Source organism: Leuciscus leuciscus, assembly GCF_965113295.1.
Source record: "Leuciscus leuciscus genome assembly, chromosome: 3".
NCBI lineage: Eukaryota > Metazoa > Chordata > Actinopteri > Cypriniformes > Leuciscidae > Leuciscus > Leuciscus leuciscus.
The window spans coordinates 35925793-35948715 of record NC_138727.1 but is presented as its reverse complement, the minus strand read 5'-3'; the positions used below and the strand labels follow the sequence as shown (position 1 = coordinate 35948715).

General features: G+C 37.3%; 2 protein-coding genes across 2 annotated transcripts in view; one reads left to right on the top strand and one right to left on the bottom strand.

Moving 5' to 3' along the window:
- The window catches only part of sorcs3a (sortilin related VPS10 domain containing receptor 3a), a 153161-nt gene extending 131617 nt beyond the window's left edge, over positions 1–21544 (top strand). The window contains exons 21-25 of the mRNA XM_082163362.1: positions 6472–6603; positions 7554–7653; positions 10370–10475; positions 11596–11738; positions 16116–21544. Coding sequence (XP_082019488.1) covers positions 6472–6603; positions 7554–7653; positions 10370–10475; positions 11596–11738; positions 16116–16174 — 540 coding nt within the window. The 3' untranslated portion in view covers positions 16175–21544. The remainder of the gene's footprint in view (positions 1–6471; positions 6604–7553; positions 7654–10369; positions 10476–11595; positions 11739–16115) is intronic.
- LOC309494143 (uncharacterized protein) overlaps positions 1–22923 on the bottom strand; it is a 130105-nt gene that overhangs the window by 33916 nt on the left and 73266 nt on the right. The window lies entirely within an intron of this gene.

The window sequence follows — 22923 nt, the reverse complement described above, 5'->3', positions numbered from 1 at the left end:
TGAGGTTTTCTTTTGGGGGCAAAGAATATCTTTATTGGGTGCTTCCATTCGGTCTAACTCTATCACCCTGCACGTTCACGAAGTGCGTGGATGCAGCTCTGGCCCTGCCAGGCTGCAGGGCTACACATTCTGAACTACATTCGATGACTGACTGATTCTGGCGGAATCAGAGCAGTTAGCGGTTCGGCATCGAGATGTCGTCCTCGCTCAGATGAAGAAATTGGGGTGAGACTCAATGCCAAGAAGAGTGTGTTTTCTCCTCTACAGAGAACCACTTTCCTTGGTGTGGTATGGGATTCAGTCACGATGCGAGCCACACTTCGCCCGTTCGTGTAGCTGTTATCCTCACAGCCACAAAAGAGTTGAAGCTAGGCCAGTCACGCACTGTGAAACAGTTCGAGAAACTGTTGGGCCTCATGGCAGCAGCGTCCAACATGATACCCTTTGGCCTACTGTACATGAGACCCTTGCAGTGGTGGCTCAGAACCAGAGGGTTCTCCCCGAGGGGAAACCCACTTCGTACGATCAAGATCACGCGGCAGTGTCTCCACGCCTTGGTTATATGGAGAAAATACTGGTTCCTATCTCACATGAGCAGTCACACATTGTGAAACAGTTTGAGAAACTGTTGAGCCTCATGGCAGCAGCGTCCAATGTGATACCCTTTGGCCTACTGTACATGAGACTGTCGCAGTGGTGGCTCAGAACCAGAGGGTTCTCCCCGAGGGGAAACCCACTTAGTATGATCAAGATCACGCGGCGGTTTCTCCGCGCCTTGGTTATATGAGGGAATACTGGTTCCTATCCCACATGAGCAGTCACGCACTGTGAAACAGTTCGGGAAACTGTTGGGCCTCATGGCAGCGGGTCCATTGTGAGACCCTTTGGCCTACTGTACATGAGACCCTTGCAGTGGTGGCTCAGAACCAGAGGGTTCTCCCCGAGGGGAAACCCACTTCGTACGATCAAGATCACGCAGCGGTGTCTCCGTGCCTTGGTTATATGGAGGAAATACTGGTTCCTTTCCCAGGTTCCGGTGTTGGGAGCCCTTTGCCATCGAGTTGCTGTCTCGACAGATGCTTCCCTCACCGGCTGGGGAGCGGTAATGGGAGGCCGCTCATCCCAGGGCCTGTGGAGGAGTCATCATCTTTTTGGTACATAAATTGCCTGGAGATGATGGCAGTCTTCAATGCGTTGAGACATTTCTCCCAGACCTGAGGGACCATCATGTGCTTGTCCGTACAGACAACACATCAGTGGTCTCTTACATAAATATGTAGGAGCAGACATCCTGTTGAGGCAGGGGCTGAGGCCCGGGGAATGGAGGCTCCACACCGAGGTGGTGGAGCACATTTGGGGGGTTTATGGCCAGGCACAAGTGGATCTCTTCACGTCTCAGGATACGACGCACGGTCCACTTTGGTTCTCCCCTCACACACCCAGCTCCCTTGGTTGATTCCTCCGTGGTGCTTTTAGACCAGGACAGGAGTATGGTGGCTTAGAAGCCTTATTTTATGTAGATATCCCTGTAGGATGTGGTATGTGGCAGGCTGGTCCTCTCCGCTCACATTTCGTAAGGTTTTGCAACTTCGACCTGGGCTCTTCCCCAGGTTCTCAAGTGCTCATCTTAGTTGTGCAGTATTCACACAGACAGGTTCTGGTTCATATGGCGTGTTGGACATTCTCGTTCCCAAAGCGTCATTGACGCATCGCGAGTTCCCTCGAAAGGGAACGTCTCAGGTTACGACTGTAACCCTAGTTCCCTGAGAAGGGAACGAGACGATGCATCACTTTGCCATACTTCCTACATCCCTGTGATCGACTTGCTTCGGCCCTTTTCGAAGCTAGCGCGGTTCTTAACCGGATGTCCTTTATCCTTTCCTGGTCGTCACGTCACCCGCCCGTGACGCCCACTCTCGCCATTGGACTAGTTGACATAGGTGCTTCAGACGCAATCACGCAGGAGCGTTCCCAAAGCGTCATTGACGCATCGTCTCGTTCCCTTCTCAGGGAACTAGGGTTACAGTCGTAACCTGAGACGTTTTTTTGCAATGTTACACAAAAAGTTTGGTGGCAGTGAGATTTTTTTAATGCTTTTGAAGGAAATGTTTGATGTATATGATCAAAAAGACTGTCGAAATATTGTTACAATTTAAAAAAAAACTGTTCTTATCAAGCCATTCATATTGTCTCTCTATTTCAGACATGCACAAAAACAATCCCTAAATATCTCAATTAAATCTAAACTCCCTCAAACAGAACAGAGCCTTGGAATCTGCAAGAGAACAAGGTCAGAATAGCTCAGCACAAAGAGGTTACTGATCTCACATATGCTCATAACACGCACCTCCGTCTTCCACATGCGCTCTTTCTCTCTCATTATCTGCCAGTCTGGGTTCCTGGCCTCAAATGGCTTTACCCAGAATTCTCCAGAAGTAAAACCGTCCTTTTCCAACTTTTCCCCCCTTTGTTTCAACATCAAGTTCAAAGCCTGATGGCTTAATATTGAGCTCTCATGGTAAAGAGACTCACTTTTCCTCGTTCCTTTCATTTATCCTCTCGCATATAAAACACACCCCGTAGTGCCCTAGAGGAAGCAGATACACTTTATCCATACTGCCGATGATAAATAGCTCAGTGTATTAAAAAGAGAGGGAGAGCGAGGCTCAGACATAATCAAAGTCAAGGTCCATTTAAGATGGCTGTTTGAGGCAGTGGGCATGCGAGGTGAGTGGAGCGGCTGTCTGTTCTGGTGCACCGGGGCGATAGCGCTCTAACAGCCTGAGGAGATGAGAATAGAGGGGTTAAAGGCAGAGCCAGTGCCTCAGTCAACACAGGACTTGCATCACAAACACTTTGATACTGAAAGAAGAACCAATGATAGGTTGTTTTTATTATTTTAGGCTTTTCTCCACATTCATTGATGTAATGGAGACAATAGGAAATGATTCAAGTGTGACTCCCATTGCACTAGGGATCCCTGAGCATTTGTGACATCAATGACCAATCATGAAAACACGTTTTTACTTCACGATATTTTGCATCCAGAGGTGACGAAAGCTTAATAGCCTCAGACCTCATTCATTGCAATTGCATTGAAAAATGAGTCCTTTTGTGAGAAAAAGAAAGTGTAAAAATTATATAAATGTGTATATATATATATATATATATATATATATATATATATATATATACATACATACATACATACATACATAGATAGATAGATAGATAGATAGATAGATAGATAGATAGATAGATAGATAGATAGATAGTGATTTGTGTGAAGGTTGTATAGTGGTTATATGTTGGCTTAGGGGTGTTATGAACATATAACGAAAAAAGACTGATGGTCACTTCAATACCCTGATCCAGAAAAGCAAGAAAACACCAAATTAAACAAATAACGTAATTTTATTGAATTTTTTTTTTACATTTTTTTTTTTTTTGTTCTTCTCCTGTCTCTGTAAATTTCCACATTTTTAAATCATCTTGAGGACACTCATTTTGGGTGGCTTTTAGTCAACTAGGTGACTACAGCACGTTGAAAAGACGTGAATCGTAGATACAGAACCGTAAATAAATAAATTACCGTAGTTGTATTTCAAAACGGAAGTGTGTCACGAAGCTCAATGAAATGAGTCTATTATGTTTGGGATCCCTGTGACGTTCACTCAGCTGGATCCCAATTAGCAGCCTACCAAAGGGAGAGAGAGAAAGAAGAGAGAAAGCATTCAACACATAACATACCCAAGTATCACTCTCCCAAAATCACACACATATACAGGGGATACACTGAAAATATTTTGTCCAATTTACTCCATCATATTATTTGCTATCTACGCAACAAAATTGTGTTTCTCTTCTAAACTTGATTTCTTTGTGCTTTCAATTAATGTAATTCTCTAAAATGTGCAATCGACTATATTAAATTATTTAGAGTGAATGTGAACCAATCAAGCACTTGAAAATAATTTTTGCTGAAACTGTAATTCCCAGCATGCTTTGATTGGCTCTTAATAAGGAGAGTCAAAATGTTGCAATTAAGTGTTATTTTATGTGTTTTTGAGCTTGACGAGAAAAGGGGGAGACTTCATAGTGTTTAACAGTGTTTAATGTTCAATTATTAGAACTGTTTTAATCTCCATTGTGGAGAAGAGTGGAGCATTTGCAGGCTGCGGACTGGTACAGTGCATGTTATTTCTGCTTTGCTCAAGGAGTAATGCTTAGCACGTAGCATGGTAAAATGTGCTATTGCTAACTAATATTTTCTTAGCTAGCTAGATCAATCTTATTATTCAGTCATGTGACAAAAGTATTTTAAATTTAAATCAATTAATTCTGTCAGGGAACCTATACAATTACTTCTTAATTGGGTCTCTTAAAAATGACTTAATTACGTAATGTTGAAATTACGTGAACAAATTATGTTTGTTTAACTATGTTTGTTGATTCATGTGGGACCGATTTACATGATTAAATCATGTAAATCCAACACTTTTTTCAGTGTAGAATATACAGTTTGTGTAATATGAAAATATTTATGTCTATGGAAATTCCCCATAAAACACGGAAACAGACTGGGTTCAGTAAGATTTATTTTAAAGACATTAATACTCTTATTCTGCAATAAATTGATCAAATGTGAATTTTTTTTTACTTGACTATTTATTAAATAATCCTGAATCAAAATAAAATAAAAAATGCTTCCACAAAAATATTAAACATCTCAACTGTTTTCGACAGACTGAAGACTGGAGTAATGATGCTGAAAATTCAGCTATGCCATCACAGGAATAAATTACATTTTTAAATATATAAAAATTTCTAACGGCTTCTTTAAATTGTAATAATATTTCACAATATTACTGTTTTTACTGTATTTTTGATCAAATAAAGAGACTTTCAAAAGCATTTTAAAAAGTCTACCCCCAAACCTTTGAACTGTAGTGTATGTATGTATGTATATGTATATGTATATGTATATATATATATATATATATATATATATATATATATATATATATATAGATAGATAGATATATAGATAGATATATAGATATATAATATTTGGTAAATATATATGTGGTGCAAATGTAAATGTTTCTCCAGTAACAGGAAGACATTTTCCGAATGTGGAGGAACTGCATTTCCATTTGCACCACATTTACCTATTATGATTTCTTAGCATGTCCAGAGTGCATGTCTGCACATTCTTCAGCAAAAAGAAAAACAGCTCATGCTGTGCTTATTTGTTCATTTATAATAATTCTCAGTAAATTGTTTATCTGTGAATCCTGGGCTCTAAAAAAGGACTTTCACATTGATGGTTTTACATCTAAGGAAGCATTTACACAATGGATGGTCTCTGTTGTAAAGATGACAATAATGCATTTCTTTTAATAGCACTATACATCTGAATGAAAAATACTGGAACAAGTTGTAAATAAACAGAAGTGTTGAATTGTTTAAATTTGCCTGTATTTGCATTCTGGTGGAGAGTCAATATTAGAGCAAAAATGTACTTAAATGGGGAAAGATGGACTACAATGACTGAAAACACAACAGATGTCTAAACAACCTCTTTAATAACAACTTTGTCCTCTACTATAATAGATTATTGCGTCTGTGCCTTTTAATGTTATTCCACAGTTCTTCGGTCTGGGAAGAGAATGTTTTGACATTAAGAGATTTAATTACAACAATGACTCTTAAGCTATTATAGGGTGTAATTAAGAGCCCTGCAACGTTATGTCTCTCCTTTGCTGTCTAATTGCCTTTCTAGGCCTTAATTCGCCAACGGAAGGTGCGTGTGTTGAATCTAGCGTGTTGAGAAAGAAATAAAGGCTGGAGTTTGGAGATGTGCATTAATCATTAGGAATATCAGTAGCAGTTGCACATAGACTGAATCCTTCAATGAGCCCCAGGGCTTTTTTTAAATTTATTTTTATATTGCAGCGGTGAGTCCAAACTTAGACTCTGAGTATTGATTCGTAAGACTGCTTCAGCTCTGGACACATTGCTCATTGTAAATTATACTCAGGCTGTCTATTCTTGAGCTATTGTTTTATAACCGGTTGAGCCCTGCGTGGTAGTGGCAGATAAAACAAAGATTATTTACCTGAGGTGGGATAATTTCCTCTTTATGAGGGAAATGGCCTTTAGTGAGTATCTCTAGGAGAGTACATGGTGGGCTTCCCTTTATTGGCTTTGCGGCAGCCCATAACGTCTAGACCTTTGAGTTTTTGTAGTGGCTCTCTGACAAAGATATTGATTGAGGTTTTTAGGAATTCAATGTGTGTATAACCGCTTGCGTCTAATAATTTCTTGGCCGGGATTCATTCTGTATACATCAAATCTGATTTACTGGAAGCCATCAGCCTTGTTTAAAATTAATGTAACCCTCATAAATGCAGGAGACGGTAACATATAAATCATTGAGGCTTATGTAATTAGTGTTGTTTTGTCCAGGTCGCTGACGTTCCAGAAGAACAGCTGCTGGTGGCTGTGTTTCCTGGCATTCCGACGGCTGCGGAACTCTTCCTGCTTCCTCCCCGGAACCAATCGGATGGCAGGAAACGGACAGAGGAGGATCTGGAGCAGGTTAGATGTGATCTGATGCAAATTTTACGGTTTCACATTAATGGTCAAGGTTGAAATGCGCTTGAGAATGATGGACCTTTATCAGAATAAAAGAGCAGCTTCTACCTGGGGCTACAATGAAAGTAAGTGTCACCGCATAAAGGAGACGATGCGTCAAAAATATTCCCTAAGGGGATTGTATGACATTTTTACCTATTTTCTTTCACCTTAAATGCAAAATTTTCTCTGTGATAATAGCAGAAATACTAATTAGGATTACATGACTAGGACATTTACAGTAGGGACTTCTAAATTGAATACACTTTTGAGGGTCAAATGTTTATTAGTAGTGATTTTTAAAGCATTATAACTAGTTATAGTGTCAGATCATTTAATACATAAATTAATACATTTACAATAGTAAATAACACAAGCATAACAATTTCTGCAGTAACATTTATATTTGTTTTACATAATATTTTCTAAAATAATTTGAAATAAATAATTGACTAATTTAAATAATTATTTAATAATAAATTGAGAATTTGATCAATTTAAAAAAAATCTTAGAAATAAACAGATTTACATTCAGTACACACAGTGAATATGACATGACATGACAGAAACTGGATATAGCGCAGCATAGTCTGAAGTTGCTTGCTTGTGGATGAGTGTCACACTGCAGTTTATCAAAATCTGATATTAGACATTACATTGTGCATCATCTCCACTGTAATGTCTAAGTAGGATCTGTATTTGATACACACAAGAGTGCAGAATCCTGTTTATAGATGCATAAGTGGGCTATTTTCCACTACCGAACATGCAGCACAGATTATTATTATTATTATTATTATTATTTGTATCCACCGTAGAACACCTTAGCAATTGCATACATGCACAATGGCAAGCGGCACTCGCATTTCTGAAGTCTGTATATAACTGTTCTGAATGCTGTTTTCTTTTCCTAGATATCAGAAATCCTGGTCAATGCATTGAATCAGATCTCGCTGGAGTTCGAGTTGAAACCTGGCTCTCGGGTCATCGTTTACATCACGCAATTAACTTTAGGTAACAGACTGTTGAAAACATATTGTTTGTAGCTGTTTCGGCATGATTTAGTTGATGACTGAAGTGTGCGACTGCTTTTATTTGATTACCTTAGTGGTATTTCAGTTGATCTCCCACTCTAGCTTCTGTTGGGTGCCATATTCTGTTCCCTAGAGTAATTTCGTTGATTGCTTTTTTGAGACCAGAAGCTTGTCAGCACTATAAATTGTCGAAAGATTGGGCTTTTATACTCCACTAGTGATGCTGAAAGCCTTATGGAAGATAATTGGATAATTGCTCTCCAGCAATCATGGCTTGCAAGATTTTCTCACATTCAACGTAGAAAAAAAGTCTCCCATGAATAGAAGTAGGTTTTCAGCTTTTGAATAAGTTTTTTTTTTTTTTTTTTTTTTTTTTTTAAATGATTGGACTTGTTGCAAAACACTATAACCAATTTTGTGCAATTTGATTCAAAATCACTCATGAAGAATCTCAATCTTGATATTCAGTTCAGCTCTCATTGAATCATTCACTCACTTACTCACTGAACTGCAAATCAGTATGATTGTCATTAAATCAGTTTAATTAGTGACTCATTGTTCATAGCATGATAATCCAGGCAGAAATCATTCAATATAGTGTTGTTTATTCACTAAGGAATATTTCAGGTAACAAATGAACTGAAATCGCTTCCTATAGCTAAACTAGAAGAATATGTAGGGCCCTGTGATTTTTGTTATGTAGGAATTGTGGATCCCAGTCATTAAAACTGATATACTGTATAAGAATGCCCCCAAATTGGATTCATAAATCAAAAATTAGGCTTGTACAATTAATCAAATTCAAATTGCAAAATGGAGGCCATCTGTGATTATGAAACTGCTGTTTAAATATAAAGTCTGCATGTTCTGCACGTCTTAGAATGAATGAGAGAACTTGAAATTTTGACAGAAATATATTACCTTCATTATAGTGGTAGAAACAGTCATGTGTTTGAATCCCAGGAAACACACATAAAAATACTGTAATAATTTTTGGATAAAACATGGGCCAAATGAATAAATAATTTGAATTGGAACCAGAATCCCAAATAAAAAGATATCTGGTGCTTTTACTGAATTCGTTCTAATTTAGCCTATATTCATCATCATCCATCTTGTACTCCGCCATGTGCCACATATACCTTTACTATTCTGTGCCAGCCATGTGATAATGGTTACTAATTTCTTGTAGCGATAATAGCATTGAGTAGTAGAGAGTAAACGCTCTCTTACTGTGACTCATGGTCTGTGCTATTAACCATTTTTACAGCAAAACATTGGCCGCCTCCTTTGCCCATTTCTTTTCTCGTTTTCATAGCCAAAGTTCTGGAAAGCATTCAAGATTCTTTCGGAAAGGTCAGAGGATTCATGGAGCTATCTTTCAACAGCATAGTCATGGGGAAATATACAGTCAGTGGGTGTAAAGCACCAATGAACAATTTTGAAGGGATGCCAACAATTGGCAGAAGTCCCTCTGGGAGAGTGGAAGAAGTTTTGTAGAAATTGTCACAGGAGATGCGATTCAAGTTCAGTTCTTTACTTCACTTGAAATAAAAGGTCTTAGATCTGCATGAATTGCCATTTTTAGACTGGTACATTTTGTTCTGGAACGGATGTTGTTCAGACGATATTGTTATTTTACAAAATCAGCAGTGAATCCTCTTGCAAATATTGTGCTGTTGAAATTATATTAAAGGTCTTTTAAAAGCTGAAGTGTGTAGTATCTATTCTATGCCACTTGCATCACCAGGAGGTTTTGTTTTCAAGTTCATTTCTCGAACAATTCCCATCCGCCACTGGTCAAACCATCAGATAGTCCAGTCCCAAACTCACACTATTGGTCGAGACAGTGTTGATGGGTTGGGATGCTAAAACACAGCAATGTTTTGAAAGCAAATTACTCTCTGAATATTAAGCTGGAATAGGAGAAAGCATTTGAATATTTACACAAAAATTACATTCTTCAGATTTAAAGTGATATTATAAATATAGACACAGTAATAGAGTAAATTATATATAATAAGTTATGTTAAAAGAGTTATAAAAGATTCGAAAATATACACTACCGTTAAAATTCTTGGGGTCAGTAAGATTTCTCTTAGTAGTCTCTTATGCTCACCAAGGCTGTATTTATTTGATCAAAAATACAGTAAAAACAGTAATATTGTGAAATATTATTACAATTTGAAAGAACTGGTTTCTATTTTAATGTACATTGAAATGTAATTTATTCCTGTGTTTTCAGCATCATTACTCCAGTCTTCAGTGTCAAAAGATCCTTCAGAAATCATTCTAATATCCTGATGTTCTGCTCTATGAAACATTTCTTATTATTATCAATGTCGAAAACAGTCGTGGTGTCGTAATATTTTTGTGGAAACCATGCTAGTTTTTTTTGTTTTTTTGTTGCTTTTTTGGGGGGATTCTTCGATGAATAGGAAGTAAAAAAGTAACAATATAAAAGTTTTACTGTCAATTTTGATCAATTTAATTGATCAAAGCTTAATAAAAGCTTAGCTTAATAAAAAGCTTTGATCAGTTGAATTGATCAAAGCTTTAAAAAGAAAAAAAAAGAAAAATCTTAGTTGACCCAAAAATTTAATTGAACATATAAAGCAAGATCTCAAAGATATATGAGTTTGTTTTTATAAAAAAGAGACGGTGTGCATTAACTCTTGTTTTTGTCTTTGTCGCAGCTCCTCTGGTTGACTCCATCCCAAGACACAGCAGTTCTGCTATGCTGATGCTTCTGTCGGTGGTGTTTTTGGGTTTAGCTGTATTTCTCATCTACAAATTTAAGAGGTATATCCATGCAAACAGTTTTTATTATGACGCATTCCTTTTACCAGGACTCCAGCAATTGAACTTCATTTCTTTTCATGCACACCATAGTTCTCGTTTCTGTTTATCTATATATAAAGATAAAGTAAGATTTGATGGGACGGTATCAGGAGCGACTTTTCCTTTGCATCAGGCAGTGCTATTTTTACTCATGATAGTTGTAAGATCTAGTTATTAGTTTGCATATGATAGAAACATTTGGGGGGGAAAAAACCTTCCTGTGAAAGTGCAGGAAATATCAATGGATTGTTTAATATGCAGACGTGGTTCCTCTACTGGAAAACTGTTTTGTAATGCTTTGAATAATTTATTTGGTCTCAAAATAATTCAAATGGAAAAGACTCAGGGAAATGTTGAAACAATCATTAATAATGGATATATTTTTTCACCCCCCAAGTAATTTAAAAAGGAAGCATATTTATGGAAATGTTACACTTGGAAAAACAAAGCAATTAGCTTACAAAATTAATAGTAATTTGAAGAGGAAAAAATGGGATGGGATGGGGTGGGATTGGGCTGGGGGGGCATTTCTAATTCATAAAAATGAAAAGTGAGCTCAGAAAATGGCAAACACATTAGAGTCTGGTTTGTGTGTTGGAAAAGTACACCATGGAATTTGGGGGAATTACTAATACATTGCTGTACTTTTTTCCGGGTTGTCACAGCTTTATCAAGACGATGTATTTTGCTTCTCTCTACCTCTGATTGCCTGTGCAACTTCTCCTCCAGAAGTTATTAAATATGCTCAGCAATCATTATTTCAGGAATACAATGAAGGATTGCACTTGCACTCACATAACAACTTGTTATATTGCAGATTAACAAGTTTGCATGTGCACAGCCCTTACCTTGTGTTGTCATGCGTGTTATGCCAATTTGCTACTGAAATGGGCGCAAAATCAAACATATTTGTTCACATTTGTCTGTTTTGGTAATTTGATTTGAGATGATTTTGATTTCTGAATATCTTCTCAAACAGAACAGATTGTTGCTTCATTTGGTGGCACTAGTGGTGCACAGAAATTACACTACACCGTTTAAACACAATGTTTGTTTGTTTTCCTAACAAAAAAACGTGCAGAAAAATCCCCTGGATTAACATCTACGCGGAGGTAAACCATGAGAAAGAGCAGGAGATGATCAATACGGTGGGCCAGAGTGACGCCACACCCAAAATCACCCTGAGTGAGTTGATGGAGAAAGAGCTGGAGGCCCGTGCCAAACGTGAGTGAAATGCTTAGAAAATCAATCAATTATTAAAAAACATCAGCGAAAATGCATATTTTTCTTACTGCATTGTCAAATAGCTTTTTTCTTCTGCTTGTTTTAAGTATAAACCTGACATTTTTATAATAAAAAGTATTCATAAAAATAAAAATTGCCAACTATGTGTAGTAGAAAAAAACACTTGAATTAGGGTTGCCCCTAATAGTCGACGAGAAAAGGCTTAGTCGACCAAAGTCGGTTAGTCACAAAAAAAACGGCTGGACCATTTTGTCAGGATTATGTTCTGTTTAGTGTGTTTGTTTGTGTCATTCTAAGTTGGATCTATTATGTGTTCAAAATCGTCCCCTATACCCTCTTTCACTATTCCCTATATTACTCCAGTAATATAGTCCACTTGAAGGAGTGAATGAAAACGAGTGAGTGAATTTGGACACTGAGTGCACCGGAAGGGCTTTTGCATAGTTTGTGCTTGCCGTTTACTAATCATCTGAAACTTAGCAAACTGGCATCTCCAGTAGTAACGAAAAGATGTATCTTGAACTCTACTATGAAGGTAAAAGAGTAGCAAATCTCGGGAGCAAGTAGATGTGAATTTGAGAACTTGTACAATAAATATTTGTACTTGTACGTGAACAGTTACACTCACAGCTCCAATGTGAAAACCTGTAAAATAAAAATCTGAAGTTGAATGTTGAAATTTGCACTCGCAGACACTAGTCACAAACCTGTATTCTGAATTTGAAGCTGCAGACAAGTAGTCAGAAATGTGTAAAATGCCATTCACAGAAATACAACGACAGACACACACTTGTAATATATATTTGCATTTAATCTTACATTCACATTCGCAGTACAACCTCAATTAGGCACTTGCAACTTCTCAAATCTGTCACTGCAATTAAAAAATTTGAGCATTGACTTTTGCTACTCTTTTTGCGATATATTAGGTGCAAAACTAACTTGTGCACTTGAAACTCAGTGGCGGCGAGAGAGAAAGGGGAGGCGGGAGCTGGGGTGTTCAAAGGAGCCGTTTTATTGGTTGGTGCCTAGCCAATGAAATGGGACTTCTATTGTACGCGATGATGTCACGAAACCCGCGTCCTCAGGGATGCTCTGAAATGCTAACATGGCTTAATGCATTAGACTGATATTAAAAGAAATAAATGATATTATCAAACTCAGTAAACACCATACTAATAATGCACACTACAGAAAAGCAGATGAGCACAGAATATGAACACAATGAGTTTAATTGAGACAGTGGTATTAAAAGACCAAACTCAGGAAACACCATACAAATAAAGCGTACAGAAAAGCAATTGTGCACAGAATATGAACAGAACGCGGGTTTCGTGACATCATCGCGTACAAAGGCTAGGCGCCAACCAATAAAATGGCTCCTTTGAACACCCTCGCTCTCGCCCCCCTTTCTCTCTCACTGCCACACAACTTAGTTTTGCACCTAATATATCGCAAAAAGAGTAGCAAAAATCAAGGCGCGAAATTTGAAATTGCAGTGACAGATTTGAGAAGTTGCAAGTGCCTAGTTGAGGTTGTACTGCGAATGTGAACGTACGATTAAATGCAAATGTATATTACAAGTTTGTGTCTGTCGTTGTATTTCTGTGAATGGCATTTTACACATTTGTGACTACTTGTCTGCAGCTTCAAATTCAGAATACAGGTTTGTGACTAGTGTCTGCGAGTGCAAATTTCAACATTCAACTTCAGTTTTTTTATTTTACAGGTTTTCACATTGGAGCTGTGAGTGTAAATGTTCACGTACAAGTACGAATATTTATTGTACAAGTTCTCAAATTCACATCTACTTGCTCTCGAGTTTTGCTGCTCTTTTACCTTCATACTCTGCCACGGAACTAGCATGTATAAACCTTGATACTTTTTTTTTTATAAAGAATCAAAAAGGAATTTATACCTGTATGATACTACGCTGTACCCACATTGGACCAGCAGTTTGGAAAAATGGGTATTCTTTAGCCGTTGAGAGTACATCAATTGTACACTCGTTATTGCGGTGCATTGTGGGATTGAATGAGGTCACTCAATAATGTCCACAATGCTTTCGGACACCACTACAAATGGGTGTCCCCTCAAACAGTGGCCTATTTAGAGTATAGGGATGATTTTGGACACAACCTTAGTTTCCCATTGTGTTTGATTAATGATCCCATTCACCTGTTGACTATTTAACTTGGGATTTCAACTTAAATTAAACTGACTTAAAAACATTTAGTTGAATCTTGTATAACTTGAAATTGCTTGAATTATTTTAATGAGTTAAAGTAATGTAAAAATATGTGTTGCCATGACTTTTCAGGAAACATGAATACTTTTCTTTTTCTAGCACTCTTAGGCTTAATAGTTCTTAAGAATAAGAAAAAAGAAAGGATTTTTCTTCAGGTTTAGTCATTTTCAGCCTCAAGAACATCTGAGTCACAGACCTGTGTACTATTATAAAACTACTGTTGCGGTGACGAGATTTTCCGTGACACTCCTTTTTCCACTAAAAATATGAATCAGTAAGCTTTCAGAATTACACAGTGAAAACTATCAGAACAAAAACACCCTTTGGAATCAGAAGAGTTTATAATCTGACACGTAATGCATGCTAATGAGAACTATCTACATTGGGCCCAAGTGTCCTTATTTCCCGAGTGGATGCTTCTGTGATCATGTAATTGCTTAATAACTGCAAATTAATATTTAATTGGTGCTGTTAAGCAGTGATTATAAAAGAGCACTGATTAAACTATAAAAGGGGTCAAATTGGGGTCAGTGTGATAACAACAACTGTGATGAATAAACATGCAACATTCGGTGCCATGCAGAAACATTTGTATTTTTTGCTTGATTTCTTACTTAATGGTTCAGTTTCCAGCCTGCTTTACATTCATTTGCTTCCCTTCACCAGGATACATTTTTAATGAGTCTAATACTAGAAAACTTTCAGTCTGTTCATTTATTGATGAGTAAGTAGGGTATATAATCAAGCATTTAGAGATAACGTGAAATGGCATTCGCAATGCATTTAACCATATATTCAGCTTGAAATCATATTGAGATTTGATTGAATTGTGAAAAGTTGTTTCAGAGGTGGAGAAAGTTATTAAATTTAGGATCCCCCCCGAATAACATGTATAATCAACCACTTTTGTTAAAGCTGCATTCTGTAACTTTTTTGGGTTTAAAAAAAGCAAGTACATAACCAGCCAGTGTTCAAAACTATGTGCTTGCCTTAGCTCAATTCAAAACGGTAAGCTTGTAATAATGTTTTTTTCCGCGGGAAATTCGAGCATGTCTTTGCGTCTTTACGTCACATCTGTACACATAAAGAAGGAGTCTCGGCTAGTAGGCTATGTTGCGTGTGAGGATGTTGGAGTTGGAGATTTATAGCCTTCTCTCACAGCACTTGATATAATTAAATGTATCAATTTGATGGCGGATCCAGAAAGGTTCAAACGACAATCACCAGTGACAACTGGAGATTCACCCGTTGTAAAATGCAAAAGACTTATTTCGGACTTCGGAGTGGCTACAGAAAAAAAGAGACTGCAACCGGGCCCATGCGAAAACAAGGATAATATCGGAAGGGCATTAAATGTAGTCTCGCAATGCTGATGTTGTTAACATTAACAATTTGAGAACAAAGTATAATTTGCACGGTTTAACGTGATATGATAAGCGATCGTTAGGTTTAATCAGCGCGATTTGCTGCAATGCTTTTTTCCCCTTAGTTGGTCAGAACAAAAGTGGATGTTACTTGATCAGATGACATTTTCCGGTGAAAATTCTTGTGTTGGTCATACTTCCAAAAAGTAGAATCTGTAATTGCGAACGACAGGATCCACACCGGCGCAGTGACTGACAGCCGCACATTCTCCTCAAAACATTGGATTCATCCGCGCTGTGCCGTGCCGAGGCACAACTCACGTAAAGTTGATAATTCCTCGAATAACTGCAATTGCAGATTTCGAACAGAGATGGCGACAAAGAGGATCTGTAATAGGTCTGTAGCGTGAGCGGGTCCCACCCCCTGGGAAAGATGAGGAACGAGTGTTTGTAGTCTCAACCCCTCTACAAAGATATGGGACTTCCTGCTTAGAATGACGCAAAATGACGATTTTTTCGTCATTGTAAGCAGGAACTGCAACACTGAAATCCTTATTTCTCCCATCTAAGGGGAAAATGAGGGAATAATACACGACCATTCAAAAATATGACTGGGTTTCTAACGATACAAGGCTTGATGCAAATGGGTGAAGTCTCCCTTTAAGGACATTTGTTGAGAATATAGTGAATTTTGATTTGTTGAATTATGAAGGCTAATGTGTCATTTATGTCTTTGACACGTAGGTGGAGTGATCAACACCTGTGAAAGCACAAGGGAGATCCCAAACTGCACGAGTGTCTGAAAACATCAGGAAAAAAAGATGGAGGTGTATTGTAAAAATGTGTACAGAGGTATCACAATTTTAAAGGTTGACAGTTTTCCTCCTTTGCTTTTTTTGTAATTTCAAAACACTGTCATTGTTAATAGTTTTCTAAGGAGCTCAGATTTGCATGGATGTCTTGTTTGTTACGATCTGTGTGGAAACGAAGAATAGACTTAACTACAGTACAAGTCACCGAAAACATGCTTAGGAATTGACCAACTTTTGAAATTCCAAACGGTCCGTTCTGAATATTATAGAACAAAATTGCAGACGTTGTGGGAAAAGCCACTAAACCTCTCTCAGTACATTTCCTTTGTGCATCATTGAACTACGCTTGTTAGTCTGAGTCAGTTTTTCAGATTAATATAAATTGGGGGAAAAGTGGCTTTTAGTTTCAAAAACTGTGATTTTGTTTGGTCACAACTTATGCCAAGTTTGTTTAACTGTTCAAACTGATTTTCACACATTGTGAAGGGTGCTTCTAGTGGCTATATTAACTTAATTTTTGGGGTTTTAATCTCTTCAGTAGGTCATCTCATTTTTATATTTGTTCTAGCTTGAACTGAGGGAGCAAAATTGCAGCTGACACAAAAAAAAGAAGAAAGCCAACAGTGTTTAAATCCCTCTCTATGGCCCTGTTTACACCTAGTATTAAGCGTTTTGGTTGATCGGATCACAAGTGGACGACGCTAAATACAGGTGTAAACGGGGTCTAAAACGTTTTGAGCTGGTCCACTTTCAACCACTTCCAGTGGTAGTCAAAAACACATTCGACCGAATAGCTTTCGTGGTGTAAACGCTCATGTGGTCGAATGCTTTCAAACAGCCACAAAAGACCTCCTGCTCTCCGTCTACTGACCTAATGCATGAACACTATGGGAAGCGCGCTAGCCAGACTTAAAGTTTGACAGCTGGAGACCCGAGTTTGGTTTGAAGACGAAAAACACACCAAGCACAATGTTCTCTCACCATTCATGATTTCTAACACACACTCACAGCGTTCGGCGTGGTCTTGCAGCTGTCAGAGCAGAAACGAAAGCTGCTGCTCTCCTTATGTTTATCTGTTGTCTTAAAGCGCGTTCATATGTAAATTGCGCAAGCTTATTTTGTCCATTTGATCGAAAGATCTAGAACAAAAACCCATACATTTACCCGCCCATAGACCCTCCCCTTGAAGAAATCAGGACATAAGTGGTTGAAAGCGGACAAAAGAGATGGATTAAAACACCAAGTGTAAACGGGTATGTGTCTTGTGACTTGTGATTCGATCGATCAAAATGCATCTTAATACCAGGTGTGAAAAGGCCTATCACAGCTTTGCCTTCATGTAAGCAATCCTGCTTTGCAATTTTCTAAATTGTTAGTTGTTGAAACATTTCAACTTTTAATTACACATTTATCTCGCCTTAGGAGGCGGAGAGATATGGACTAAAATGTGATTTTTTCAGTCAAGAAGTGAGATACCTTCCCAAAAGCACTGTGATAAAATGTCAATTTGAAGGCAAGCTTTTTGTACTTCCATAAAGCGAGAATACTATTAAAAATCACATCTCTATGGCTAAGCTTTTATTTTTTCTTAGTTAAAAGTCCATGAAATATCAAACGTTGAGAATGTTTTGTGGTATAAATCTCTTGATATACAAACATAGACACAATAGAGCTTGATATCTTTCTTGAAAATATTATAAAACTGAACTTTAAATCTAACATACCTTCAGCTAAATGTAAGTTCCTGTAAGCTCCTCATATATATAATGTACCGTCCGTGTGCATTCCATGAAATTATTTTACATTCAGCTTGTACTTTGGACTTTATTTTTTGTAGATAAAAAGGGGTTACGTGGTCATTTTGCTTCATAAGTGAATGCCTTACAAATAAGAATGCCTTTTGAATAATGTTTATTCATCATAATAGCTGGCCATCTAGAATTTTTAATTAATTTAAAACAGTTTAACAAACTGCCATGATTGATGAAGTGCTTTTTTATTTTATTTAATTTCTTTCTTTTGTTCTTTTGCATACATTGTTAAGGTGTCTCATCTCCCAGGGATTGAAAAACCATTGAACTGTACAATAAGTCTCAAGTTTTAATTTCTCTGTATATACAGCAAGTGTATTTTCATTTCATATCCTTATACTGTAAATATAATAGAACTGAAGACTGGACTTCACTGGACGCAGTCTGCTATACATTTGAGAGGGTGTTTTACGAATCGAAACAGTGATTCATTGATGTGCTGTAGATAAACCGGTGTTGTAAATAGTTTTTTTATTATTATTATTATTATTCATGCATTGTACAAGAAAAATAGTAAAGATGTATTGCATATGCTTCAGTGTTGCCATTCTGGATTTTGACCTCAGATTTAAAGTTGAACCTATAGAAAGAGCAATGTTTCAGTTTATGGTTAGACATTCTGTATTGGAGTTGATTGCCTGTTTCACTCAAGATGAATATAATTCATGAATAAGCAGGTGGTTTCTTAGATTCCATTGTGAATGTAATTGTATAGCAATATATCAGAATATAAGGGACTTTGGCAAAAATGACTTCCCAAGAAATGAATACCTGTTCTATTCAATTAGTGACATATTACAAACCAAAACATTGTGCTTCATGTATAATCCATGCATTATAAGTGCAAAATTCTTTTCGGAATATTTTTTGTTTTCCTGCGTGAAACAGAACAATCAATTTATTCTTAAAAATGAAAAACTGTATTATGTAAATGGATAGATTGCTTCAGTATTTCTCTTTAACTAGTGCTGAATTAGTGAAGAAATCATTTGCCCTTTTTGTTGTTTTATAATATTTTTAATGAATGCATGCACTGTACGTTAATATTCTGTTTTGAAAACTTAGTCAGCTGCCTTGCTGTCTTCTAAGGCAGCGTCCTAATTTAAACAAAACCTCTGTTTTGGAACTAGACAGTTGTGTGCCTCATCAAATAGTGCTCCTCACGTGAAGAGACTTGAGTCAAAATTGATTTCAATGGCATTTGCTGTTAGCATGTTGCTAAGCTAAAAGTGTGATACTCTGATACTAATCATATGCTTAAAATAAAGAGCACAAACAAATATTGGGTAAAATATGATTTTTAATTAGATTAAGCATTGAATTGAATCAATATTGTGCCATCATGCATTCTTTCTCAATGCAGTGATCAGAATTTGTCTCAAAAAAAGGGTGTTTTAGAATGAAACCTTTTAGTCTTTGCCTTGGGAGCACTATGATGCCTTAAAATGATACCTACCTAGACAGCTAACTAGGTTTTTGGAACAGATCTTATATTATATTCTGTGTATTTTGATCATCTCAGACTCAAAGTTTACTGATATACCAGCCAGACTAACCACAACCTCAACATGTTCTACAGTAGGTTCTGATTTCAGTCCAATGTGACCATGTTTCGAATGTAGAACTTCTAGAAGAGCATGACGCACTAACTCCACCACAATATTTGAGGTGTTTCACGGAAGCGAATTAAAAAAATATGAGTTTGAAACATATGCAATATTGTTCAAAAGTTTAATGTCAGTAAGATTGTATTTATATATTTTAGTTTTTCAGAAATTAATACCTCTATTCAGCAAGATTGCATTAATTTGATCAAAAGTGACCAAAGAATTCTGAAAAAATGTGTCATGGTTTCCACAAGAATATTATAGCAGCACAACTGTTTTCGACATTGATAATAATAGTAAATGTTTATTGAGCTGCAAATCATCATATTAGAATGATTTCTGAAGGATCATGTGACACTGAAGACTGGAGTAATGATGCTGAAAATTCAGCTTTGACATCACAGGAATAAATTACATTTTAAGATATACAGTATATAATGTGAGCTTGTTTCCACCACGTAATACTTTTTATATATATATGTTCCGCAATTCCGTTTATATCGCACAACTCGGACTTATTTTAGATTTGTGAGATATAAACTCGGAATTGCGAGATAAAAAGTGGCAATTACTTTTCTTTCTTTTTTTTTGTCGGATGCAGAAACAAGCTTCTATAGTGTATAAATTGTAATAATATTTCATAATATTACTGTTTTAGCCAAATCAATACAGTCTTGATGAGTATAAGATACTTTTTTTTAAAACATAAAAAAAAATGTACAATCCCAAACTTTTTACCGGTTTGTGTGTGTGTGCGTGTGTGTGTGTGTGCTTGTGCGTGTGCGTGTGTGTGTGTGTGTGTGTGTGCGTGTATTAAATAGATCTAGACATCTAGGCCTAATGGTAGTCTTACTTTAGGCTACATCTTCATGAAACTTACCATGGTGTTTTTAACGGCTCTAGAGCTGCTGAAAACAGCTTTGCATTTGTAAACGTGAGCATAGTCTGCTAGTTACGCTTGACACGCTTCCTCCTCCATAAAGAAACTTAAAACGGGCCACAGAGACTCATTTAATTCATGATGTCTGTGAAGTCCAAAGCAGTGCGACATGAAACAGTGTTTTACCCTTAATCTCGACTTCTCAGAGCCTCTACAGTGTGCTGAAGTCAGCATGCAATTACAGTAGCACAGGCCTTGAGCCGAGGGAACGGGGGAAAACTGGTACTTTACCATCCTGTCGCACAGTCTCTCATTAACACCCGCATGTTCATCTCAGCACGCCGCATTATCTTTACAATTCACAGTTGTTGTCTCGCTCTAATATCGACATTGATTTTTTTTTTTTTTTACTCACTGTTGCTCATATCTTTAGTCCTCCACTCTCTTAAATCTATGTGTTTTTATAAGGCCCAAAGCAGAAGATCTATAAGACATAAAGCTAATTTGGGTACACTTTATTTTAAGGTTGTCAGTATTACAGTGTAATTATACATTGAAGTACTGAGTAATAATAATGAACTATATACTTACTATAGGGTTAGGATGAGGGTTTGGTTTAGGATCAATTGCATGCATAATTTATAGTTTTTACTACAGTGTGTTAGCCTGACGTCGTCATACTCAGATTCTAGTCAGAATGTGAGTCTGATACTGCTCCATTGGGCTGTGATTATGGGGCGTGCTTCAACCAAACCAGGAAAGAAAATGCCTCTGCACTCAATTGGATAGACCTACAACCAATCAGAGCAACGGTGTAAGTGACGTATGTTTTTCATTCATGTTCGCAGTTCTCTGTTCCTCTTTTAAAATGAATGCGCTGTCGATATCTTCTATAACAGACGCAATGGTCTTCACATGATGTTTCATAAAGTTCGGGAGGAGCACGTTCAAATAATCAGTCCAATCAACTTGTCATCAAACAATTACCATGTCTACCCTATCAGCATGAGATGAAGCATTTATTCACTCTGTCAACTCACCTAACATTCCTTGACAGTTTTCAGCATCCTCCACCACCCCGACTCCTCACTCTTGGCTTGTTCTTCCACAGCCAGCAATACGGCGGGAGTACTTTGGGTTTGGGCCAAGTTACAAGTATCAAGACTTTTTGTTGTTCCCTTAAATTGGCAAAGTTTTCTTTAAAATTTGCAGATCTATCAATTCATTTTGAATTCATTTCCGCAATATCAAATATGAGTTAATGATGTAGGTATGTGATTTGTAGCCAACTTAGGGGCTGTTTACATGGCACCGTTTCAACTAAAAACGTAAAAGTTTTTATGCATTTTGGCCGTTCGTTTACACGACAGCAGCGTTTTGGGTGCCTGAAAACGAAAACTTTTGAAAACGGGTTTGAAAGTAAACAACATGCGAATCTCTGAAGAAGATGACGTCATGCACATCCATATTACGTGCCACAACTATATGTCAAACAAGAACATGTTCTGATTGGCTGTGATTGTGTTGCATCATGCATATTATCACAGCCTTCAGTGTAAAAGTTATGGTTAGTCTGGAGGGCCGAGCACTTGTTGCTATCTATGTTGGTGAGAATCTCTTACTAATGTAGAAAATTACTTGCTGATGTTTAACAGCTCTCTTCGTTCTTTTTAGCTTATTTATTTATTGCCATTCTGTGCTAATGAGCCCTTTCTCATTCAGTGGAGTTGTCATATTCATCAGGTTTTATTTGCTGTACCGACACTCTCTTTGTGATATAAATCATAACTTTGTATCAATAACGACACTGTAGGCATTAAAGCAAAATGAAGCTGGTTGAAAAGAAACTTGCCATACGATCTATGTGTGATAGAAAACCAGTAATGTTTTGACGAGCAAATAATTGTAATCTCCCGTCGCACAAAATCTACAGCTGCATGACTCATGGTTATTGTTCCATCTTTATTTCAATATTTCTATGGAAAACTACTGTCATTTTGGAATCGTTTCAAATAAATGTATTTTTGTACATCAGATACGGTTTCCTGTCTGTGATATTTTCCGAATCGCAAGTTCACGGTTCACGCTACAGTGGCGGATCCTCGGTTTCTAATGATGTTTTGTTGTCATTACTGTCTTTTGGCAAAGTGTGCACAGCTGGTGTGTGCTAGAGGCAAATTGTGCAGGTACACAAGGAAAACCTTAGGCGAAAACTTATAATGCTATCACAGGCCTCTCAAGTCGTTCTATAAACAGAGGCACAAAGGTGCCGAGGGTATTTGGAGGTGTGCGACTGCGTGACATGTTTGCTGGTTAGATCTGCGAAAAGAGGGCCAAATAAATTTGTTTAGTCCTTTCTAAAAATGACTGCTGTTCCAGGAAGGGAAACAACAAATCAGAGAACAGATTCAGAGTAGCGTTTGGTCTGATTCGCTAACCTTA